Source organism: Equus quagga, chromosome 18 (assembly GCF_021613505.1).
Source record: "Equus quagga isolate Etosha38 chromosome 18, UCLA_HA_Equagga_1.0, whole genome shotgun sequence".
Taxonomy (NCBI): Eukaryota; Metazoa; Chordata; class Mammalia; order Perissodactyla; family Equidae; genus Equus; species Equus quagga.
The window spans coordinates 41,591,424-41,617,701 of NC_060284.1; the positions used below are offsets into that span (position 1 = coordinate 41,591,424).

The following is a 26,278-nucleotide window of genomic DNA, read 5'->3' on the forward strand; positions in this document are numbered from 1 at the left end:
AAGTTTATTCATTTGTAAAATGGGCATCATAGTATCTGCTTCTAGAGGCTGTGAAGATTACATAAGATAATATGCAAAATGTGCCGACCTCAGTGACTGCTATATACATGTTACATGTTGAAGTAGTTTTAATCCACCACCCTACCACTCCAAACACACATGCTTGTATATCCTAAGTCTGATATTTGTGTCCTCTCTGTCCTGTAGGGATCTCTTGATGGGAAGGAGAAAGAAAGTCAGTGTACTAGTTTGCTTTTCTTGAAATCCTATATAAATCTGGGATAGTAGTTCTAGATTACAGATTCTTAGAAATGTGTTGACATCTTCTAATATTGTCCCCCAAAAGTAGTAAATGAATAGAAACATTGTAAGTTAATATTAATACAATGACTACATTAGTTATAGAAGTCTTTAGCTAGGGATTCAGACTTTCTTAATCCACACCACCCAGGTTTAGAGGGGCTATTACCACTAAGTAGGATGAAGAACTACTCTCTTGTATAAGATTCATAAAGCCTGTCTAAATCAGAATTCAACTTGGAGTTCTTTAGTTGGTCCTACTTGAAATGTACAGTTTGCTTTCATAGGAGGAAAAATTCTAGTTGCTGTAGGTAGTTAAAGTGTCTTTTGAAAACAGTTATTGCTCAGAAGGGAAGGGGGGATGGATAAGAGTAGTTCCTAGTAAATCATTGATTTCCTTTATCTTCTTTTTTGATGTAGAAAGCATAAGAAAGGAAATTAGCAGCTACTATGTATGAAGGGTATTTTGCTTAGTACAAGTATATTTTCATTTAATCCTCACGATATACCTGTGAGGTAGGTTGGTGGTATTATCCTCATTTTACAGAGGAGGAAATTGGGACTTAGAGAGGTTGAGTAACTTTCATGAGGTCACGTGGGAACAAGTGGCAGAGCTTGGATTTATTATTAACTATTTTTGCTGTTTGTGTGTGTAAGGGGGGTAGTGTTTCTGTTTTTTTTTTCATATTATCTTACATATAAAATGTAAAAAGAATGTTGGACACGTACTTCTAAATGTAAAACCTATACATTTTAAATAGAACCATTACTTTTTTAAAGATAACTGAGATTTGAACACAGATTAATTTGGTTCCAAAGTTTATGATGGGCCTCGGGGAATACAAAGATGAATAAAACATTACTCATCTTGTTGATCTTGCAGACTGATGGGAAAGATTGACATGTAAGCTCATATAGTACTCTGTTAAAAGTTAGATGGGATTCCACATGAGAGAATGACAGTGCTGGGGAAGATTTTCCAGAAAAGGTGACCTTTGAGTCAGTCAGGTTGTGAAGGATCAGTGAGACTGTGCCAGGTGGGAAAAGGCGAGCCTTTGGGATTGTAGCTGGTGGCAGAGCTCGCACAAAGGCATACCTAGGGAATGGAGGGTATGGCGTTTTGGAGCTAAAACCAAGTTTTCGGTTTAGGATTTTTCTCTATAGGGAATCAATAGATATTTTAAAGCAGAGAGGAACGGAAGGGTGGAATGATAATAATAGTTTTAAGGAGCATTCTGAAGGAGATCATCAGGGAGGTTGGTGTTGCAGAGAACTCTAGCTGGTTATTTTTCCTCTTAAAATCACCCAGGTGATGAAGCACTCTATTCACATGTAATTGCTTAATCTAAGTGACATTATTAATTAGTTAACATGATTATTCCATATTTAAGAAACTTCTTTTAATTTAAGTTTATCTCCCATTAAAAGCACCTATTCACCATTCATATAAAATTTGTAGTTCTAAAGACACATCTAGATATTTAGCTTGATATTTTAGATAATTAGGTGTACTGAAAAAATAATACTGTTTGGATGGGCAGGAATACTGTTCAAATGATCTTGAAATAAAGGTTTATGGTTTGTTTGGGTTTTTTTTTAGCAAGTCCTATTTATTTTTTGTTACATAGCAATACATGTTTATCATAGAAAGTTTAAGAAACAAAATAATGAAAAGAAAAAAAAGATTACTTCTAATCAATACACAAGGATAAACTTTTTGGGGGGGGTGTATACTGTTCCAGTCACTAAGCAAGGTGTTAATATGCATTCAGATTCCAGAGTTGTAGTCAACCAATGGCTGTGTTTAGTAACTCTTTAAACTAGGAAAAACTATTTTCCATCTTCACATATTTTAGTATTGAATTACTATGGTACAATTGAGAGTTTGATTAATTTATTGTTAAAGCACATTCTGATTTTCATTTAATACCTAAGGTAGCTGCTTCTGCTAATGAAAAATGTTGGCCTATTTGATTAACTACTAACAGTTTAATTTAAGTTGCTATTACTCTTTTCTTACTGCCAGTTAGATTCCTCAGAATGCTAAAGCAAAAAGAACTTAAAAACTGTCTGCTTCACCTTCTCATTTTACAAATGAGGAAACTGTTTTCTTCCTAGCTTTTGTTTCCAATGACTGATTAGTTTAGATTTTCTTTTGTTACGCTCTCGCTTGATTGCAGTCCTCTTTCTTTCTGGTCAGACTCCGTTTTTCCTTCTCTCAGCCAATGGTACAAAGAAAAGGGAAACTGAAGAGAGGAGATAGCATATGCCAGAGAAGAAGAAGGAGCCAGTGTATGTCTGGGTATAATCATATAACCAGCCTGGAAGGAAGAAATGATTTCTGTTAGTGACACAAACCTTTCCATTAGTGGTTCACAGCCATGACCTCCTCCTCGAAGGAAGGAGCCCCCTGTACTTACCGGTCTGTATTATGTATTCTGACCCATCAGAAAGTTGGTCAAGCTACTTATCTGTCTTATTTTCCATTGATGAAGTTAAATCAGTTCCACCTGAGTTAGGGACTGAAAAAAGCTGTGAGAGAAAAGTCACTGTGGTCCCAGAACTCATCTTCAATCTTATAAAGGAAGTTGGAGAAAATGAGGGACAAATACCATTTCATTTTACGATGAATCTTATTAGAAGGCCACTATTCTTACAAAGAAAATAATCATGAATTACTATTGTTCTCCAAAGAAAAAAGTGAGAGAGCTGATTATCTTTTTTCCTTTTCACTGAACGAACAATTGAGTACTTATTATGTTCCTAGCAATGTGCTAGGTGTTAAGACTATAATAATGAGCCAAAACAGATATGGTCCCTGCCCTCATAGACTGTACAGTTTAATGGTGACATAAATTACACATGTGATATGGACGATGAAGGGAAGATTCAGGAAGTTATGAGAACATATAAAAAGGAATTGACCACTTGGTCAAGTGGGTTGACTGATGACTAATTCCTCCTGAAATCAAAATGCTCTTTTAAAGCAAAAACGGGAGGGTCCTCAAAATCATTTGGCTAATGGCACATGTTAGAACTTCTTAAATGAAACACCTTTTTTTGAATTGTGAGAGTGTGGTATAGAAGAATATTTGTGCAAGGCACCAGCATTTAAATATGGTGGCAAAAGTCAACCCTGTGAAGAAGAGAAATAATGTCTCATTATGAAAAAAGTTTTGACCTCATAGACTCCCTAAAAAGATCTCGGGACCTCTGGGGATCCACTGACTGCACTTTGAGAACCTCTTTTCTAGAGTATCATATACATATTATGTTTGTAATGCAAAGTTACATTATGGCTTTTATAAGTTTTTATGTTTAAAATCCTAAGGGCTGGCCCTGTGGCCACCTGGTTAAGTTCCTGCACTTGGCTTTGGTGGCCCAGGGTTTTGCTGGTTCAGATCCTGGGTGCGGACATGGCATTGCTCCTCAAGCCATGCTGAGGTGGCGTCCCACATAGCACAACCAGAAGGACCCACAACTAGAATATACAACTAGGTACTAGGAGGCTTTGGGGAGAAGAAGAAGAAGATTGGCAACAGATATTAGCTCAGGTACCAATCCTTAAAAAAAAAAATTAGAAAAAAAATCCTAAAAAACCTTAAAAAAATTAGAGCTATTATTCTGATCACTTATTCAAAATGGGGTGCCAAAAAACTGCCAGCACAGTTCTGGGTACTGGGGATATACCTACCCATGAACAAAATAGATGAAAATATCTGCCTTCATGGAGCTTACATTGTGTCTTTTGATTTTTATTTATATCTTGGAACATGATTTCTCACTGGATGTGTATACACTTTTATTTTTTGGTCTGATTGTGTCTTTGTCTCCTGTCTTCTGTTTTCTTATTTGGCTCTGATAAAGACTTTTAATTTTTTTATTTGTTTCATTAGCTTTATGTTTCCTGTTCTTAATGTAATAAATGAATGGAATTTTTTATAGCCTCTTAAATTCAGCTAACTTTAAGTTGCTTTTTACTTATTGACTCCTTGTTTGATCAGTGACCTCAAATGTTTCTTGTAGTTAAGCAAAGGGGTCAACTAGGACAAGTCTTTTTATTATGTTGATTGTTACTGACTTTTAGATAGCTAAGAAATAGGTGACCAGTCTTTCAACTCATCTAAAAATTTCTAGAAAGGAGGGAGTGTGGAAAGAAGCAGCACCCCCTGTTACTTTCATTCTTGCCTTAGTCCCACCAGTACAGCAAATTTACTAGTACATACGTAACCTGTGAATTTTAAGACAGGGGTCTTAGAAGTGACACTCTGGGAAAAGACTAGAAATTCTTGGACAAGGAGATAGTGCTACTGAAAGATCAGGAGGGTACAGTTGAAAAATGTGAAAATGGATTGTTGTTTTCTTTATAAATCTCAGAGGGACTAAAACAGTTTAAGAGAAAACTGCTTACAAGCCTTTCATTTCACACACATACATACATTTAAAGTCAAAATGTTGTTTCTGAAACATTAAAGATTAAAATATATTTTATTTTCTTACCAGGGCAGGCAATCATTTAGCGTATTTTAGAACTGTTTCCATGTTATTTCCATGCAAAATTTAATGAAATAATTTGTTTTAAATCTGTTTCTCCCATTCATACTTGATAATTGAGATATTAGTATTTTTTCACTCCTCTCTCTAATTACGATCCAATTACCATTCAGTAGGATAATAATGTACAGTTTAATATTTGCTTTTAGGATGCTATTTATAGTAGCAAATATAAGGTAAAATGTAGGATGCAGACTATATCTTATTTATTGTCTTATGAAAGTATTAGTTGTCATAATAAAGCTTAGATTTAAGTGGCTACTAGGTAAAAGTTAAATTCAGAGCTTCATTGGTATTGAAACATCTACTCTATTGGGTTGAAATTATTAGCCTTTCCCCACCACTGAAAGTAAAAGAAGACTGTGTATTTGGTCTGATATTATTAGATCTCTGTACTTTTTTTGGTAACAGTATAAAAAAGCTATATACAAATGCATTTTCAACCCTAAACACTTTAATGCTTCTATTTCTTTTTAAAAGAAATTATTGTTGGTAGTTCAGAAGCCACTGTATTCTAACCATTTTAAATAGATACACACATATAAGTTGACATTCAAAAGACTGGGTTCCTTTGTGGTCATAGCCAAAGCATTGTGAATGACAGAGAAAGACGAGATTAGATACCAGCCACAATCCAGGAGAGTGTGCATGCATGTGAGTGTCCACTTCATGCTGAGCATTACTGTATGTAGGCAACACTGAGGAGTACCCTGGCAACTGGTGCAGACTTCCCAAGCTGGAGTCCCCTGTCAGCATTTCTTCAGTGTGTCCAGACTACCTGCATCAGATTCACCTGGGATGCATGTTAATCATGCAGATTCATTGGCTTCCCTCAAGCATACCTCATCCTAGGTAGCACTCAGTTGATTCTTACACACAATAAAATTGTTGTCCACATTATTTCCTTATGTCTATGGGTGTGACCCTTGTTTTGGGCAGGAATGTCTAATGTTTCCCATGATAATTGAAAACAACTAAGAAAATAGGGTTCAGCTTCCTTAAATAGTTTTGCACACCAGTTTTCTTACAGTCAATAAAAAAGGGATTAGAATAATCTTTCAAGTTTGATATGTAATATAAGATTCTGAATTCTTTTTTTTTTTTGAAGATTGGCAACTGAGCTAACAACTGTTGCCAGTCTTCTTTTTTTTTTCCCCTGCTTTTTCTCCCCAAATCCCCCAAGTACATAGTTGTATATTTTAGTTGTGGGTCCTAGTTGTAGCATGTGGGACGCTGCCTCAACGTGGCCTGATGAGCAGTGCCACGTCCACGCCCAGGATCCGAACTGGTGAAACCCTGGGCCACCGAACGGAGTGTGTGAACTTAACCACTCGGCCACGGGGCCGGCCCCTGAATTCATGTATTTAAATGTCAACATTTTTAAACTATTCTACATCATTTTATGGGTTAAGCCATACACGTTTAAAAATGAGTTTAACATCCTGTCTAAAAAATATTCTTACCTCTGATATCTCAGAACTTGACTGTCGAGCTGAGTTATGAATCTTTTTTTATTGGGAATATTACTGTAAGTTTATTGTTGGTCATCTTGTTAAAACTTGAAATACCCTGAAGGCTCTTAATTCCAAAGTTCCTTGATGCTGGTTCAAGTTAGTGGTTGAGAATTCTGTAAGTGATTGGTCATTGTTGAACCAGAACTTCCAGCTGTTGGGCTGCAGCGTAGTGGCAGACTCCTGGGGTATACAGAGACAGTGATCTTCTCTCATCCCTGGGGTCACCAGAGCTGCCAGCTGGCTGTTAGCAGCTTTGTCATTTTACTTTGGATATGCTGTACAAATATTTTCTATATGTGCCATGATGGGAAAAATCTTGGGAAACATGGCTTAGCAAATTTCAACCTCAAGTTCTTTTAAGACAGGAACTCTCTAAAGGCCCTATGATAGAAGTTTGCAGTAATATTTACTGGGAGTGCTTTAAGAATTGCCTCTGTGCTGTGAGTTTTCTTAGAAGGATTGTGGTCTATGTTAGGATTTTGAAGCTTGATTCCTTGGCCATGCAAAGGAACGTATTTTCAAAGGAAGAACTACTCTTCTCCTTTTTAAAAGCACAATAGAGAGCTATTTGGAATTTATTTTTGATGTCTTTGTAGGTATTCATCAATCTTAGGAATACTGAATCAAAGTAAAGTTCTGTGGGGCTTTGTTGTTTATGGGGAAAATAATCACTGGATAGGGGCTGGCCCCGTGGCCGAGTGGTTAAGTTCACGCGCTCCGCTGCAGGCGGCCCCGTGTTTCGTTGGTTCGAATCCTGGGCTCGGACATGGCACTGCTCATCAAAACCACACTGAGGCAGCGTCCCACATGCCACAACTAGAAGGACTCACAACGAAGAATATGCAACTGTGTACTGGGGGGCTTTGGGGAGAAAAAGGAAAAAAATAAAATCTTAAAAAAAAATAATCACTGGATAAATAAATGGTTTACATTATTTGCTTTTGCCTCTTCAGGGTATAATATATTCCTCAGGATTTAGAGGACAGAGAACTTTGCTCTGCCTTCTCACTTGTCCTCTACTTATCCCCAACCTCCAAAATGGATTTACATCAGACCAGAAGGTTGAGTAGTTTTGTTTTGCAAATAGAATTTCAGGCCCTGGAGAAACTCTCAATTGATAGGTCAAAACTGTAGATGGCATGGTTGGTAAAAGGTGGAGTAAGGACCAGGTGGAATATTTGTTTAATAATGTATCTGAAATGAAGATGGACTAGAGATAGGAAATGGCCTGTCATTTCGTGAGGAGATGAATAATTTATCTGTGTTAACGGGTAGAGACAAGTTAAGATGAATGAATTTCCGTTTTAGCCGTTGTCTTTTTTTATGAAACACAGATGAAGAAGCGCAAATTGACCAGTTTCACTCCATGGTATTTCTGATGTGGTGTGAGGTTGGCAAATAATAGCAAGAGAAAGATGTACTTCTCCAAGAGCTAGTTAATTTTAACTTATTCTGGAGTACAATTGACTTATAGTTATTCAGGATTAGAAATGGCTTTCCTTGAGTATGTTGAAAAAAATAACTTGTAAAACGACCTGCTTGATTGAGTGAAGCTTCAATAATATTTTAAGGTCATTTTTATTATACCATAGCTCAGAATATCTTTATTTAAAGGTAAGAAAATGGAGACATGGGTGACAGTGGCTTACCCAAATTTTCAATTAATGAAATGGAAGAAGAATGTAGATTCTAATAATTCTCAGATTTAGAGGTTTTAGACTATATTCGTTAGTATTAATATTAACTAGTTAATATTAACTTAGTATTAAGTACTTAGTATGAAGTCCTGGTAGTGTACGTGGCAGAGTGGGTGCTATGACATGACTGAATAAACTCTGAAAGAACGTTAAGAAATAACTTTTGTTTTCTCTGTGTCCCATATAGTAGCTAGCAGAGTGCTGTTAATAAGTTGCTTGATAGTTATTGCATGGATATATTGACTTACAATCAAATAATTATTTATCATGTTTTAAGGGAGTTTTCGGGAGATATTTGTGATTGATTAAAATATATAAAATATATTAGCATAATATATGCATTTATCAGTTGAGATTATATGGAGGAGAGGGGAACTGCATTTAGTTTCATTTTATAGGCAACTAATATGGGCCCTTGGTGGTTTATTTTTAAATGAAATTGAGCCTTTAGCATTTTGAGCTAACATGTCAAATGCCTTGGAGACAGGAATGGGAATTTCATATAAGTAGCTTACATCTGACCTGTATGTTGGAGAATATGATTGTATACTTGCTTTTTTTGACCAAGGCACTATTTTTGTACTTCTGTTTGCTTTCTGCAGGTTTACTTTTGTTAACAGTGATCTACTAGAAATGTAATAAGGTTTTAAAATATCAATAGTTTTTATTTTTCATGACCTTCCAAAGCTTCCATATTGGTGGCAGCCTGTAGTTCTGGGTGCCATCTACCAGCAAAAAACAGCCCTTGGGTTTGGATGAGTGATGACATTCGGCCCTCACTTAGGTCTTCTGACACCCGAGGTCAGGAAACCTAGAACAACCCTAAAACTGACCTAGTCTGAAGCAGGCCATATTACTAACTAAAAGTGAATTTGTCACTGAGTATTGGAAGGGAATAGAACGGGTTGTGGGGTGGAGTGGGCAGGGCAATGGCTTGTGGAGGAGGTGTGCATGTGGGAGGGTCATTTTTAACTTTTATCAATTTCAATCCCTGTCAGTTTCAGCAAAGATGTGATAAAAACAACTTTGTTACTACTATATATTTCTTACCATATTCACAGTTTAAAAAGGTGTATAATTTTCTTGCCATATTCTCTATTTACATCTTTTAAAAGAAAAGTCTATATTTTAAAAACTGTTATATGATTCCTATGGATTTCCTATGTTTTTTTTTTCTTTCCTTGAATTATTAAAATATGCTAGATAAGACTAACTTGTTTTTCTTTTTCATTTCCATACAGGAAGGAGAAAAATATTGTTCATGTAATCAGTGTTACCATTTTTAATTAGTGTTTTGATTGAGGATTATTGTGAAAAGTTTTACTGTTTGCTAGATTCCTAATTTAAAATGCCTGTAATCTTTTATAGGAATTTCAGCTTTTGCAATTTGGTAATAACAGATCTAGGTAAGTAAAAAATGAGAATCTCATACAGTTTTGAAGATCTAAGATTGGCTGAGAATTTAATATTTTAGAACCAGTAAGCCTTTCAATTTAGTTAAAGTTAAAGACAATAATGTAACTGCCATACTTGTTGAGACCTGAGTGAACCTGTAAATCAAAACTTCTGATTTTTTTTGGTAGTTGCTGCTGGAGTCAGAAGTTAGGAATAAATCTAATGGCTTTTGTAAAATCCTGTCTGTCATTTCACAGAGGAATGACCTTCAGGAGCAAGGGCTATCCTGAAGTTTCTCTCCAACAAGGTGTTTAGCACAATGTTGCAGTCTGTGGGAGATAGAAAAGGAAATTTAACTGAATTATGTATTAATTATTATAATCTTAAGATACTGTGAGCAACTCCCAGATTGATAATCTATATATAAGCTTTCAGCAACAGCCTTATCACTTCCTTTAACTTTTTTGTGGAATTTATGATTGCCTAAATAATATTCTCAGAATTAGTGGGTAAAAATTCTATCGTGAGCTCTCTTTATCCTTACATACAGTGCTAGGGTATTGTAGACGTTGGGTAATAAAAGGCTTGTCATTTCTTTTTTTGACCCATTGAGAGGAAGAAATGTATTTTACATCACATAAATTTTATATTAACATAGGTGTGTGTATGAAATAAAAGTTTCACAATAAAGTGATGCACACTGTTTTCTAATCTGCTCTGTTGTAGTCCTTTTTCATAAATAAAAAAGACCATGAACCAACAAATTGATGTCAAGACAAATACACACATCTATAGCTTTTTCCTTTCGAGTAATAGTCCTCACAGACCCCACCTTGTCTTCTCATATATTGAACTCAAACATTTCAAGATGTATACAAAAACATAGAGAACGTAAAATCTCTAAACATGCTGCAGTTTTGTTACTTGCCTTTATCATTTGAATAAGATAGTCTATGCCCTGGTATTTGTTACCTCCCTATACTTTTGGCCTAATAGGTTTGAAAAGTTCCAAGGTATCACTGGGACAGCCAGTGAAGAAGGATCAAGATTGAAAAAATGCATCAGCAAACTGTATTTCAGCTCTGTTTTCTGTATCTCACTGACCTGGGCACTGGCCACAGAGGAGCTCTGACAGGTACATCTGGTGTTTGATCTCCTTTTACCAGTCCCTATATAACAATTCTGGGCTTGACTTTAAAATTCTAGCCTGCTTTCCAAGTATGAAGTACAGGCTTAGTTAGACCACATGGGAAGAACTGTGTTCACAAATGTAGATAAGGAGTTAGTTGTATGTTTGTATACATTTTTCCTTTAGAATAGGTGCACGTAAAATGAACCTCAGATGGCGGTGCAGTTTTTCCCTTCCAGTAATAATTTTTCTTTTTAAGTTTCTCTACTTTTCTTTTGATATTTGCCTTTTCTAAGTCTTAAGTTTATAAAGGTGTAAACCTAATGTCATTATAAAATTTCATTTTTAAAAAATGATAGTGGGGCAAATCAGATCCTTTTTCTGCCTCACTTCAGGACTGAAGGAAACAAAAGTAAGTTTTAGGCTGCGTTCCTTTTTGTGGCTGATTGGAAATGGTGTTGAAATTTGTACATTAAGATATATTGAGAACCTATAGTGTATAAAATACTAAAGTTTAAGTCTGTTTCCTAGAAATATTTCTGTGAGTCATCAATCTTTTGATAGCCTTAGATTAAATGCTCAGCAAGCACAAAATGTCCAGTTAGGTAAAAAGTGAATGTAAAATAGCACTTCAGTCTTAAAGCTAACTTACATCATCAGAACTCCCCAAATTTACTGTACTTGTATTTAATGTTCACCAGTGGCCCCACATATTCAACCCACAGAGATTCTGGCCTTTAAGCCAAGTATCCTCCCACCTTTGATAGAGACAGAATATGAAGGGCCTCCATCCCTCTTTGGAAATAAGAGATGTTCGGAAACTCTGGGCAGCTTTATGGTACATCTGAAGAGCTTGTAGCTTTCAAACTCTATAATGACTCCTGTTTAGATAAAAGATACTAGTGGTTTTTTGTTTTTGTTTTTAAAGCATCTCTGAGAATCTGGTAAACTCTGAATTGTCTCCCCAGACAAGTAGACATACAATCCCTACTCTGAAACTCCCAAGACAATATAAGAATCTGCTTAGTACACATCTGTTGAATTAACCCTTACATTCTCCTGGATTGGTGATGGAGTATGAGACTTGGTACAGGAACAGTAAAGATATCGTCAGTTTCTTTTAACCTGATATTGTTATTACATGCTACCTTTAATCATGGATCAGCGTTTTCTTTCATTGCTATTGCAGTTTGCTCAGAATGTGGCTAAGCTGTTACCTGCTATAGGTGGTCCAGCAAGGATAGCCATCCCAGCAAAGAAACTGGCAAGTCCCAAAAACCTGTGTACAGTGGAATTCCCAGACAGATCAACCTGTAGGAATTAGAATCCAATGTGAGCCATATTAAGGGTGAAATTCTGTAGAGTCCTCTGCCTACAAAGGGACAAATACTATTCATATCATCTCAAACTGTGAACAGCTGACTTCTGAGGTGATTTGGATGGCCTTTTGCGCTCAAATTATGAAAGAGCTGAGGCAAATAGGAAACGGTAGTTTCACTGGGTGGGGAATATTTTCATTTTATTAGTAAGGAACATTGGTTTTTGTTTTGTTTTGATCTTTTAGATGATTCAGGGGTACTATTTTTTCCCTGAACCTCACTGCTCTTCTCTATTAGGCAATGGTATTTACAGTCTGACCTGACAGTGGTATTCTTGAATCCACCTATGGCTGAGGACGCAGCCTAACCTAGGAAACTGAGAAGCAGAGTGGAATCCTGCTGATCCCTTTCTTGCTTTCATTTCTTTCCTGTCCCATGTAGACAGTCCTCTCATCATCCCTCCCCCCAAGGTAAGACATCACAAAGAGCTGATTTCAACTTTAGAAAATTTGGTTTTTCCCTAAGCCTCATATAATAACCTGTAGCACTTATGCTAATATTGATATCAGACCAGAAGTTTCCCAGGGATTCTGTTCTAGTACATTGGGGACCTAGTTCTAAGGAGAACCCATGGGGTTACAAGAAGAATCCAGAAGTATCTAAAGTATTTCAGTTCCATTTGAGTCCAGGACTTTAAGCCAATTTGGGGTAAAAATGGAGAGTTAAAAAAACAATGTCCTTATTAAAGTACGCGGAACTTCTTAAGAGAGAAGCCACACTGGTCAGGAAGCCCCTTTTTCTTTCAGGGAACTCTTCAAGATTGTGTTGTAGAAGGAGCCAAAGAAATTTCTGGAGCTGAAGGAAAGAAGTGAACACAGCCTAACCTAGGAAACTGATAAGCAGAGTGGAATCCTGCTGATCCCTTTCTTGCTTTCATTTCTTTCCTGTCCCATGTGGATAGTCCTCTCATCATCCCTCCCCCCAAGGTAAGATGAATAACTGGACAGGATATAGCTACAGGGTTTCTGAGGCCTTGGGTATGATTTTTTTAAATTATAAAATTAATACAAAATATGTCTTCTTTTGGGGGAGATGATTATTAATACTTGCTTTTACTCAGTTGTTTCACAATGTTAATGAGTGTGTCTACTCACCAGTACAGGAAGTATCAATGCCAGGTAACCACCAGAGAAAATGGCAAAGAAGATGGTATAGGTCATAAGTAGTGGAAATGTGGTGGCTAAAGGAGCAAGCAGGTTAGTGATGCCGCAGAGGATGAGGTAAGACTTGTGGTAATGATACTTCTTCATCCAGTTTTGATCAGCAACCCATCCAGAGATAATCTGACTGACTGTCTCACTGATACCTGGAACAGATTGAAAAGGTCTTATGAAATCCTAATTCCATTTTCCTAGCCCTTTTGAAAAATGTAAATGCATAAGGCATCTTTTCCTAAGTAATATGACTTCATCCAGAGGCTAGGACATAGGAGAAAAAAGTGATTTCATTTGTCTGTCAATAGATTCTATCATTTACTTATATATTCCAAACACACCTAATAAAATACCAAAAATATGTAAGTATATGATATATACTTAAGTATATGAATATATACTTATGTATTTCAAACACACCTAATAAAATACCAAAAAAAGCTCCTCCATAGTTGGGTAAGAAGACCCATTAGGTGTTTTTCTGACTGTGTTTGGAAAGCTCATGGCACCAAACTGGGAATGCCTGGTTACAGAGGACCCGGGGCTCAGGAGGCTTCCTCGAAGAGGTCCTGCAGGTGAGAAAGTAAGATTTCTAAAAGACTGTAGACCTCAGGTCAGTGTCCTGGGGAGGTCATACAGTGGAAGATTGGAGTGTAAATAATAAAGTTTTATGTTGAAAAAAAATAGCTATTGGGACTCTTTCTTGTAATTGCATATGAGATTTTGGTAATTAAGTCCTTGAAAGGTTATTATGCTTAACTTGAAAATGTGTAGGAAGTCTGGTAATGAGCAGTCATATTTTGAACATTGGAGCTATGGTGTAACCTAAATAAGATTTAAGAACCACATTTTTCACTCAGTTTTATGACAACAGAACATTTGTATCCTTTATCCTATTATAAGCTAATGTAGCAGTTAAATACTGAAAGAAAGATTTTTACCAAGAGAAGCATGAGCTGCAGTTGCTTTGTACTTCAAATCCTTCCTATAGTTCAAACATAAATTGCTCCACAAACAAAAAGGAGAATGAAAAAGGCATACCACCATTTCTATATCTATTTTTACAGTTACTTCCCAGGCTACATCTTGAGGCTTTATGCTACGTTCTTTGGTCCACTCGTATAGCCCTAATCTCATCTAAATTGATATTACCGGACATTTTAGTGAAAACAGTTAGTTTAGCTCTGTAGCTTTTTCTTGTATACACAAGCTTTATTTGACTGAAGCAGAATATCTTTGCAATTGGAAATAGGGTACAGTCAGTTTTATAAGCACTTGGTAAATAGTCTTTTCAAGAAATTAGCAAGAGAAAAGATTTCTAGATAATTAGAGCAAACCAGTTCCATTTCATCCCTTTTCAGTTTTTTAAGGCTCCCTATTTGGTCAGCTGAGAGAACCCATAGCTTCTGGATGAAGCATTCTGTTTCCATACATTTTTATAAATAACTAAAATGGTTCTTTTTATTTTTAACTTACATACTAATTTAAATATTTAATTTCTAGTTAAATATCAGCCAATCCATTAGTGCCTAGCCTTAACATGCATACTTACCTGTCTTACTATGCATTTAAGGGGGGAAATACTTAGCTACAAATATTAATAGAATATTATTGAATGCTTATGATAGTCCAGGCACTAATCTAAATTGTACATGCGTTACTTGTTTAATCCCGATAGCCTTATAAGGGTAGGTACTGTTATCTCTATTACAGATGAGGAAACTGAGGCACAGAGAAGGCAAGTAACTTGCCCAAGGTCACACAGCTAGGAAATACAGAGCAAAAACTTGAACCTAGGAAGTCTAGCTGCAGAACCAATCCTTTCAGCCACTGCACTATGCTGTCTACCTAGGATTTTTTTGTCTCCTGGAGTGGCTATTGCCACTGAGCATCAGCTTTTTAAGATTTAGTATTTTCCAACAAATACTTAATGTCTGCTGTGTCAGACAGACACTGACTTTTGAAAATGAATAAGACTTGGTTTGGAAGTTCACTGTCTGGTAGGGAGATCCGGTGTGCAAGGTGCAGTGACAGATCTGTTGGGGGAAATGGCTGGTGCTCTCACCAGCCTTGAAAATCTTACTTTTCCTGGTCCTTCACAACTCCTTTTTTAAAGAATTGTCTTTCTTCAGCTTTTAAATAAAATTTGATACATTTTTGTAAAACTAAGTTCATTTTTCCTTTGAGTGTGAGGTTGAAGTAGGCTTTCTTACCAGCTACAGAAATGAGGTAGGAGGCATCCATGATGTCAATCCCCAGTGTTTTGGCTCTGGCTACCAGGTGAAAGGTAGGGATGAAATATGCCAACTGACTGAGGAGAAAAGTCCAAGTAAATATGGAAAAGAAAGGATTCTTAAAAAGAGAAATATCAAAGAATTTTTGTTTACAGCTCCATGACATAGCCTTTTTCTTGTGACTTTCTTCCTTAGTTATTAGGAACAGTCTGTTTCTCTCGGGCCCATTGTTGACCTCTTTGTTTTGACTTTGTGAAACCGTTAATGTTGTGCTGGGTTGTCCAGCCTTCTGCACAGTGCTGTCCCTCGTGGTAGACTCTTGTATCTCACGGCAGGATGCTGTTTCTGGCCCACACCCTGCGTCTGGACCACTTGCAGGCAAACTGTTCCCTTTATCTTTAATATCAGAATTGCTCTCACTTTTGATCTGGATGGGTGTTAAGAGCATACTAGAAGGCACCAAATTCAATGTGATAGCTCCAAATAATATAAGGGCACCTAAATAGGAGAGAAAAATTGAGAAGTTAAAAATTTACCACTCTCATTTCACAATACTCTGTTCTTAGGCTCAGAAGAGGCCCCACTACTAAATATTAAGTCATAGTGCAATAATTCCTGAAAACACTACTTACTGAAAGTATTTTAAATCTGCTAACTTAATTGTTAGCCATACACATCGCTGTATCCTTGTGAAATCAGGGTGTTCTTTGGAGGTAGAAGACCAGAAAGCTGCACCAATAGATGATATGGAAGGAGAGAGCGTGTTGTTTGTGGTAATGGAAGAAAGAATAAGGTTTGGGTGGCGGGGTCGGGGGGAGGCATGGAGTATATTTTAAATCTTAGAAAATTACAGTGTGTTTTTAAATAGGGATTTTAAATATCCTGAAGTGAGAGTGTAGATTTAGCTACAGAAAATACAGAATTAGATGATGGGATCATGTGGGAACTGACTTAGAAGAGGGGACAGCCTTTCATCTCTTTACATTTTTAATTTCCTTGAAAGAAGACATGCCAGTCTTGCCTTTGCAGGTGAGTAGTTGCTTGATTCAGCATGGCCTTACCAAAGCTGTGATGTGTGTATGTTGCTTCTAGAGAGAGAACTGGCTGGAGGTTCTTCTATCCTGTCTTAAGGATTTGTCAACTGGTCCTGTTCTCCATGAGACTACTGGTAGTTTTTTACTTAGGAAAGTAGAGATTCAACAAAATTGCTCTGTAGGTAGAAATAGGCTTATATATATTTGTATATATGTACATATACATATATTTTCCCAGTAATTTAAGATTATTTTAATCCAAATATTTTATCTCAGGTACAAAGAAAATTGTGGAGTGAATGGTTTTTATTCATTTGTGAAAATTTATAGTTGACAGTATATAAAAGGTTAAGTATTGAGGAGCATAATGCATAATCCTCTTTTTACCCATGCTTTTGTTTATTTTAGTGAGTTGGATTGAGGCATTTTTATTTTATTTATTTTTGCTTGAGGAAGATTAGCTCTGAGCTGACATCTTGCCAGTCTTCCTCTCTTTTCTATGTGGGATGCCTCCACAGCATGGCTGATGAATGGAGTAGGTCTGTGCTCTGGATCTGAACCTGCAGGGCCTCGGAGGTAGAAGAGCACTCTGAACCTTAACCACTTGGTGCCACAGCCTGGTCCGAGGAGGCTTTTTTTTTTTTTTTTAATGCAGATTTTTTTCTTAAAGGGACAGTGTGAAAAGAGAATGCTTTGGTTGTGGAAGGGGAGGAGGGGAGAATCCTCATTCCCTCAAGAGTGACACCTTGCTTTCCCTGCAAGGTGTCACCCCAGCCGCAGCATGCCCTCCATCCCCTCAGACAGGAACCCTGTGGTGAGCTCTGAGTTGTCTGTGTGGGCTGGCAAAACCTGCCAGTAGTTCACCATCTCTTCTGCTATGTATTCTCCAAGGAAGAAGAGCATGTTTCCTGTAGAAATCATGCTCATTTCCTCTAGCTCAAAAAGTCTTCACTTCTAGTCATCAGACAGAGAAAGATGAAAATTCAATCTTGCAGAGTTGACGGTTCATAAACTTAGAATGACTCACCTGTCCAGTCATACAGATCCATCAGGACTTTCGTAAAAGGTGCTAACAGAAACGTCAGTCCCATCCCAGAACGGGCAATAGCTGTAGAAAGAGCTAATCGTCTTTTGAAGTATTTGGTAGTTACCACTGCAGCTACTTGGTATAGGAAAGCGGAACCCAAACCTAAAAAGAAAAACAAATACCTAGGAATCACTCACCTGAAGTGGCTTGGTACCAGGTAGATATTCTCCTGGACCTGAGATGATATAACAGGCCTTTTGGAACCATGACCAGTAAAAAGGAAGGTTGCTAGTTCCATCTTTTATAGTCTTATTTTTACAATGGACTCACCAGGTAAAAGTCCCATAGTCACACAAAGAAAGGGAATGCTTGTAGCCTGGCTGCTGAGCAGATATCCACCAAAAACAAGGAAAGCCCCAAGACTGGAGGCAGTTTTCTCTCCAATTATGTCACACATAATGGCAACCAGGGGACCTTGGGAAAGGAAAGAAAAGCAAATACTAGGTAAATGTGCTCTGGCACCTCATCTTCTGAAGTGCAATTTATACGAGCAGCTGAAGGAAAACAAGATGACTCTACTTTGGAGTATTGTGTATCCTTCAAAAAGATCTCTGTTGGGTTTCTTAATATTCTCAGTCCCACACTATCAGTTTTTGGAAAAAGAGTTGGTTTTTGCTTTTTTTTCTTTTTTAAGAAAAGAGTATTGTAAATAAGTAGGCTTGGAGGGGAAGCTTATTGAAAATGCATTCTAAAACCTCCACAAAATGAGATTGCATCTAGTGACCTATGACTAGAACAAGGTTTGACCATTAGTCTACTCCTCCATGTGATAGCTCCAAAGGGAACTAAAGGAAGTTTTGAGTGTACTTTTAGATAATCAGATCAAAACGTCATGGCATGACTTTCCAGTTGAGAGGCACTGTGGAAAGAAACAAGGCATGAAAAATTGAATCATGGAATTAAATATTTGGATTCCTCAACTCTGAACCCTAATTTTTCCAGTTTTGCCAAGTGGAGGCTAAACACTACAAGTCCTTACTTTTCTCAGCTTTACATATTAATAAATGAACCTGAGTTATAGCAACGCTTCAGTCTTGAATGACTGAAAGATGAGTCTTCTTGCAATTGCCCTTTGTGGTCTTTGGACAGCGAACTTATTGCTGGGTTTATACCTCCAAAAAAACGAAGTGATGACATGATGGATCCAATCCAGCCAATTTGCTCTGAGGTGCCTTCAAATTCTTCTTGAAAAACCACAAAGAAAATTGCAAAAGTCTTGGTCATCCCCGTCACAAACACATTTACCTAAATCAAAGCAGACCAGAGTCCAAGTCAGGTGGCGAGTGAGCCATACAGAGGAGGGTACAGCTGCTCAAGGTTATGATTCCCCTGGCTCACCAGTATTTACCAGTTCATTTGGTGGCTCTTTGTTATATATTATGGGGCGATCATCCCCTTAGAGCATCTAAGCAGCTCATTTAATCCTCATTACAAGGTTATGGATCACTATTGTATTAGAGATCAGGAAATTGAGGTTTAGATTAAAAGTTGCTCAAGATGGGGGTGCTGCAGCTGAGATTTGAATCCAGACAGATTCCAGACCAACCAGTACTCTACTGTCCTGTTAGAATAGCTTCTGTTAAAGACAGCTAATTCCAGTTACCTTTGTGAGAGGCTCATTGGTCTAAAAGATGAAGAAGTCTTCATATCACTTCCTAGGTTAGCTTTGCTTTAACTGCTCTTGAGCTGAGTATCCTCCCTCACTTGGTATACAAATAGGGTGACCATGTAGTTTATCATCTAAACTGAAACATTTGAGAGTGAAAGGGAATGCTAGTAATTTATAGCAGGACAGCAAGGGTAAGCCAGGATGCGTGGTCACCTTGCAGTTGGGTCAGTGTGCCCCATCCGTTTCTTTTGTCCCCCCTAACTCCTTGTCCACACTATCCTCCTCCCTTCCACTAGGAGAACTACTTTTGAGGTCAGGTTTCCCTTCTATAGAGTGTTAACATTTGTTTCTTGGAATCCTGATTGGCTTGGGGGCAGTGAAGAGCCATTCCTCCTCCTCTCCCTTTTTGCTTACCAGCCAAACTATCGTGTGCAGGGGTCAGGAGCGGGAGCTCGAAGGGGAACCAGCCAGAGTCTGCAGTCCCTCTCAAAGCCCAAGAGCTGTGTGTGCTGTCTTCAGGGCCTTCCTAGCTTTTCCTTTCCTTTTTTCAGCGCCCTTGGTTTTTCACGGCCGCTTTCTCTGCTTTCAATCTGGCCACCATGCATTGCTTCTCATGAACCACAGAACCCTGGGTTCCCTTTCACTGACTCCACTTTCTCTCTCTACCTGGTAAATAGTTTCCCCCTCTGGTTCTGCACTCATTTCACTTTATACCTGCTCCATAGACAACATTCACTCTCTAGGTTTTAATTACCACTCTTGTACTCATGGTGTAGTAGTTTGCAGACTGTTCTGCAGTCACCCTGCCTTGGCCTGAATCCTGGCTTCGCTTCTTACTACGGGTGTGACCTTGGGCAAACTACTTTGCAGAAGTTAAGTTTCCTCTTTTGTAAAGTGGAGATGAAGTAAATGTTACCTATCTCATAGGACTGTGAAGATTGAGAAAACTGGTAAAGTACTTAATACTTAGCACTTAATACTCAAACTATTAACTATAATTTTGTTAACTTGTGTAACCATTCTGCTTTCCTAAGAAATTCAGACTCATTTATATAACTGTACCATATCTTTCTAACTCAGCTCAACTATCCAAAACTAAACTCATCTTTCCCTTATCCCACATCTACTCTTCATTTCTCTTTTGATTGGTACCATCCACCCACTCACCCAAGTCAGAGACCTGCCTCCTCTTAGGTGCCTCCTTTCTTCAGCCCCTACCTACTAAAGAATCAAGACCTTCCCCCCCCATCCCCATAGACAGGCACTTATTTTGAGACTAGTATTTTTCGTCTGGAGTAAGGGATTAAGAATCAGTAGTGATGCTCTGAGGTTGCAAAAGTTGGAGGTGGTGAGGAGGAACACTATAATGAGGCATCAGTCTAAAAAAATCCTTCCATTTTTTCTGTGGACATGAGTTCCTTGCTTGCTGACCTCTACGTTCTTAGCTACCTGAATTTGGCTAGCTACTGGTCCCCCCAATTCAGAAACTTTTTTCTTGGGTCTGTCCTTGATGTCTGGGCATAGCAGCAGTGAATGGATGTGACTTGTCTCTAGTCACTGGGTCTGTGTCTTCCGCTGTGTATATCAAGAAGGCCAGGGACACAGCCTTTGCATCTATGCTGCCTCCCTCCCTTAACTTCCAACTTTGTTTCTGCTTTGACTCATATTAAAATTCTTTTTCGCAAGGTCTGGATTTTCTTTTAGTTAACTCAGCAGAACAGATAAATCTATATTATACTACTACATCTCATGCTTTGGACCAAGGTTGGTGGGTTTCAGTCCTGTCCCAGAGTCCACATAGACATTATAAATGGGCTCACCCCAAAATAAAAGCCCCTAGAAATTCTCCAGCCCCCTCATTTCCTTTTTATGTTTAAGAGTATGCCTCTCCTCCCTCCTCCCTCATCCCACAAGAGCTCCCTCACCAGATCATTTTAATTAGAATATTGTCTAAGGAAAGGGGGCTGGATCAGCCTCAGTGGCTCCTTTTGAATACCGAACATCAGGCTTTGTCAGAAATTATTGTTTAATAATAAACAACTTTCTTCTACCCTAGGGCTCTGTCTAGTATCACCCTAGTTCTTCCTGACATTGACAGACAGACTTCTTTAAAGAATAGTCTATTAGGTTATCTCCACTCTCTCATCCCACCACTCCACCGTACCAGCTCTTATCAAGGTTATCAGAGACTTCCTTGTTGCTAAACTAATAGCCCATTGTCATTTCTCTCATATCTGACCTCAGCAGTACCTGCTCATCACTTTCTCCTGGGCATTTCTGCCTTAGCTTCTGTGACACTACATTTCTGGATTGTCACTTTTCTGACTGCTTCTCAGTTTCCTCTATGGGCCTGCTCTCCCCTAGTCCCCTAGACATAGATTTTCCCCAGGGTCTGTCCTAGGCGCTCTTCTTTCCCTGGTGATTTTACCCACCTTGCCCTAGAGTTCAGACCACTGTGTATGCTGATGACTCACACGTTTCAATATGCAGATCCTGTGCTCCAGATGCACACAGACTGTGCTGGATGCATGATTGGTTATGTCACAAGCCCCTCAGACTCAGTGTCCAAAATTAAACCATCCAAGTCATCTTAAGATTTTCTCCCCTTCTTCCTATGTCTTCCAGCTCAGTGACTGGCATTCATCATCCTCCAAGTGATCCAAACCAACAACCCAGGACTCCTTGACTCCCCCTCTCCCTGACATCCAGTCACTCTCCAAGTCTTACAGGTCTGTCTCCTCGCTATCACTCAGATCTGTATTTTCTCTCCATCTCTATCATTACTGCCTTAATTTAGGGCCTTACTGTTTTCTCACTGGGATAATTGCAACATCCCTCCAATGGATCACTCTGCTTCCAGGCCTATCCCCTACCAATCCATTATTCACCCTGCAACCAAAGCTGTTTTCCTGAAATAGAAATCTGATCCCTTTGCTCCCTGCTTGCTTTTTTTCATTAGCTCCTCCTAGCCTCAATATAAAAACCAGTGTTCTTGACATGTCATACAAGATCCCTCCCTGCTCCTCTCTCCAATTTCATCATTTACTACCTTCCTTATTTATTTATACATAAGTATATCCGGTCAGTTCATCCATCCATCCTTCCATCCATCAACAGGAATTTATTGAGTGCCTACAGTGCGTCAGGCTGTGTGCTGGGGCCTGGGCTCAGCACTGAGCACACAGTGGTGAGAAACAGACATGGTCCCTGCCCTCAGGGAGCAGTCAGTCCAGTGAGACACTGAATACAGAAAACAGTCATACAAATATATAGTTATAAAGTATGGTAAGTTCATTATAATGAGGCCTGTTTTTGAAAGTAAGGAGCTCCTGAAGAACATTTAGTTATTGGATTTTTCAGTCCCCTTTTCAGAAGTTCATTTATTGTAGAAAAGCGTACTTGTAACTATGCAGACACAAAAGCATACGTAGTCTTCTATGTATCCATATAACCACTGTGAGAGATTAGCCCCTGAATTAATAGTTAACACTTTGAGGACCATGATATTTTTTATGCTCTTACAAGCAGCATCACACCCAAAAAAGTGGGACATTGTTTATTAATCTGGTTATTAGGCAGTTTGTCTTACCAGCAAATAAATTGGTCAAGTAACTTCCTATCCTCAGAGGATAATATAGGAAAATTAGGGTGGTTATTAGGGAAAAGGTGGGAGAACTCAAGATCCTCACCAGCAATGCCAGTTCTGCAAAGCCTACGATTTGAGGTGGCAGCCCAGCCACAGGAAGTGTTCTCAGACTTAGAGCATTCTTAGTTTCCTTATTAGTAACATTTCTGGGAGAAAATAAAAAAAGGTTCCACATTCTTTGGTAATGAAGCTAATGTTTAACAAACAGTCCTCTGGTTAGGAGTTCTGCCTTACATAAATCCTAGCTGAGGATCTCTGCCCCTACTTTCCCCTTCTCTGTGTCACTGGGGAGGAGGCATGATGTTTTCCCATCGTCTGTTTATAGAGTTCTTAGTTATCCACGTGGTGGACTACAGGATTACTAGTAGTCCCCAGGACCTGCACTCCCCTCCCCTTGAGCTTCCTACTGTAGGACTGGGCAGGGGAGGAGGATCAGGCAGAAAGGGTGTCTGTGAGTACACCTCAATGTTAACAGAACTTACATGGGAACTCTTAAGAGGAATTGTGGAGCTGGTGCCACTCTGTGCAGGGTTGTTGCAGCATAGCTGTGATGGGATTCACTAGTATCCTAGAATGGCCATGCTGGTGACTCAGATCACCACTATCTTACATACGAACCTCAAGAGCTTCTGGGAGGATGAGGGAAAGAAATTAAAAACCAGAGTGCCTAGTCCAGTTGCTTAGGGATGAAAGAGAAAAATCAGGCTCCAGTTTCAGAATCCACATCCTTCTCTCCTTTTCCAGACATATCAGAAATATGCATTGGGCCTAATTCTTGCATAAGTTATGGTTGGTAGGGATGGGTTGGGAAGTGGACAGCAGGCAGAATAAAGGAAATGGCCCCGTCTTCTATGAGAGAATGAGGTTGCTGGCAGCAGTGCTCTGTATATGCTGGGCTGAGCTGGGGAACCCACCCCTAAAGCACTTTTTAGCACTTCCCAGTGCCACTTCTGGGATGGTTAAAGGTATGATTGCCTCCAAATCCTAATTGTCATGCAGCCAGGGCAGAGCTGCCAATAGTGACTGGATCACTCGGCAGGCTTAAGGGATGGTAGGGAGGAGAAGGAGGAAAATGGATGGGAATGCTCCTGCTGTCACTCAAGGGGGACGTTTTCAATTTTCTCCTGGGTTCAGTGCAGGCTGCTGGCTTTAGCAGCTATGGGCAGTTCCTGGCCTTGCTCAGATGCTAAGGATTTCATAAGTGATCTTGTTAGGCTGCTCTGAGCCTTTCTCCAGAGAGCCCTTTTTCAGGCAGTAGGAAAGAGAAAAGTAAATTCTTACCAGGAAGAAATGAAATACAACCATCCATCCCCAACCTCCATCTGGGGTTTTAGTGTAAAGTCGGACCTTCTCTTCCCTCTTCAGCATGATACGTCGCCTGCTTTAAATGCGGAAGATCCCTATGACAAATCCAAGATAGAGTTGGTTCAGTTGACAAGAAACTGATCTAAACTTTTAAACTTTTTTCTCTGTAGTGTAAAGCCACTTATACTGTATTTTTTGGGGTTGTTTTTAGCCCACTCTATTAAAAATAGATGATTTCTTCTTGTTTGTAAGTTGTTTATAGACTCTCTGATCTCAACCTCAAAAAGGCAAGCAGAGCTTTGTACCATCTTTGGGATTTTTTTGGAGGCCTGCTGCCTGGCCTCACCTGGCAAGTCACATGGCTTTGCCAGTTTTCTTGGAGCGTGCCCTTCGTTACAAGGGCTGCCTCACCATAATGTCCCCCTTAGCTCTGTGTACTCCATAATCATGGTCTAAGTAGAACCATGGGATAGATGAGGAAAAGCTAATGAAAGGCTGTGATTTGAGGAACATCAAAGCTACCGAAGAAATCTCTCTTCCACCAGTTTGAATGGCATCTAAAAGGTGACCACTCAGTTTATTTAAGGCAGGAATTACAAAGGACTTAGCTGCAAAGCCTGACCTCACTGATTGTGGGGTGGCTGCTCCGAGCGCCATCCTCTGTGTCCTCCTCCCAGGCCTGTAAGCCAAATGGTAGGGGAAGCTGTGCCTCCCTCTGGTCCTCTGGGTGAGCTCTTGACTTCAGAAAAATAAAAAAGGGAGCAGGAGCCAGGGAGCCATGGGTTTAGGAATTCCCTTTACAAAGCACTTGCTAAAATGAAAATATTCTAAGGGACTAGACAGACATGAAAACAAAATGCAATGACTGTTCCAGGACCAGAAATAAAGTTGTAAAGGACATTTTGGGAGGTCAGTTGCAGAAATTTGAATATAGACTGTATAGTAGACAAGGTTAAATCTCTTGGATGTGATGGTAGTCTTGTGGTTCTGTAGGAGAACGTTCTTGTTCTTAGGACATATATACTAAAAAGTATCCAGGAGTTACAGTCTGCTGCCTTCTCACAAATGGCTCAGTAAAAAAAAAATATATATATATATATATATATATGAAGAGAAATAGCAAAAAGCAAATGTGAATGTTCTGAGAAAGGGGTACAGCATTCTTTATTTCCCACTGTCAGGTTGGGAGGCAGGCTGTATTTTACTGGAAAGGAGAAATTGCTGGCAGGGCCTGTGGAATGGCCGTCTGGTGAGCATGCCATGGGGGGAGAGATGCCGGTCATTCAAAACGTTATAGAAAATCAACCCCAACACACAATCCCGTTTTCATCTTACCTTTGATGTGGTGTTCAGCAAAGGAATCCTACACAGATGAGGGAATCTGGAAAGAAAAATAAATCGTACAATTTTCTAGAATGTTACTCTTTTTCCAAGGTGTTTCCTTCTGCTGTACTGTGAAAACAAGCAAGCATTGTAAGAGCTGGGAAGGTTAGAGCCAATTTAGGCATTCCTGCCAGTGGACTTTACTTCCTGAGGGGAGGAGGCAAGACTGTGATTTGACATCATCCTAGGCCCTCTCCACCCACACTAACTCAGAAGGTAGAATTTTTCACCACAGGCTCAAAAGCAAGTGGAGTAAACCAAGTAGAAAATCCTCTTGGTAACTATTGTTAAATTAATTAACAAGGAGGCCATTAGACTGAGGTGGCTCTAATGCCATGGTGGCCTATGTAAGCAAACCAAAATCTAAGCCTATAAAGTTCACAAGGTTATGAAATCCAAAACCCAAAGACAACCAATCACAAAAAAAACTTAGGCTCTAAGATACAGCCAATTAATAATTTCCTAGCTTTGCCTCTGCCTTTTCTCTATATGAGTCTCTCCCTGAGTGCCTGTTGATGGAGGGCACCTAACCACTTCCGGTTTGCCACTGCCCAATTTGAATCGATGTTTGCTCAGAGAAACTCTTAAAATTTTTAATATGCCTCAGTTTACGTGTTAATAGTTCTGGTGTCAGAAGAGGGAACAAAGGAGGGAGACCCCTGACGACTCCCAGGAAGAATGAGCAACCAGGTGTAGGTACCCGCTGAGTTCATTGAGCTTGCTGCTTTCTCGCTGCCTCTGAAGGTCTTGGGTAATCCTTCTTGGATCCTAGCTCCATAGGTTTTGCGTTATGAACTTTCAGACTTTATTCGAGCATTTCTTTTTCCAGACTGGATCCAGAAACCAGTTGGAATCAGA

The 26,278-nt window shown here is 39.0% G+C and overlaps 1 protein-coding gene across 2 annotated transcripts; it reads right to left on the reverse strand.

The window, feature by feature from the left end:
- Positions 1–969: 969 nt before the first annotated feature.
- Positions 970–25,525, reverse strand: SLC16A4 (solute carrier family 16 member 4). 2 transcript variants are annotated; one of them, XM_046645474.1, is made up of 9 exons: positions 25,373–25,525; positions 24,014–24,132; positions 18,590–18,722; positions 17,748–17,891; positions 17,418–17,579; positions 15,336–15,854; positions 13,063–13,274; positions 11,807–11,900; positions 970–2,621 (listed from the first exon to the last, which is right to left on the reverse strand). In XM_046645474.1, the coding sequence occupies exons 2-9, from the start codon at positions 24,098–24,100 to the stop codon at positions 2,497–2,499; spliced, it is 1,476 nt and encodes a 491-aa protein (XP_046501430.1). In that variant the 5' UTR covers positions 24,101–24,132; positions 25,373–25,525; the 3' UTR covers positions 970–2,496. The 2 variants fall into 2 exon arrangements, with proteins under 2 accessions (XP_046501430.1, XP_046501431.1); XM_046645475.1 differs by lacking the exon at positions 970–2,621 and adding an exon at positions 9,500–9,789.
- Positions 25,526–26,278: the final 753 nt, after the last annotated feature.

Coding starts and splice junctions, on each gene's coding strand:
- SLC16A4 (XM_046645474.1), bottom strand. CDS start 24,100: ATGCTGAAGAGGGAAGAGAAGGTCCGACTTTACACTAAAACCCCAGAT. Junction 15,855..17,417: donor GGATCTGTATGACTGGACAG/GTGAGTCATTCT, acceptor TCTCCTATTTAG/GTGCCCTTATATTATTTGGA. Junction 13,275..15,335: donor CTACCTCATTTCTGTAGCTG/GTAAGAAAGCCT, acceptor AATCTGTTCCAG/GTATCAGTGAGACAGTCAGT.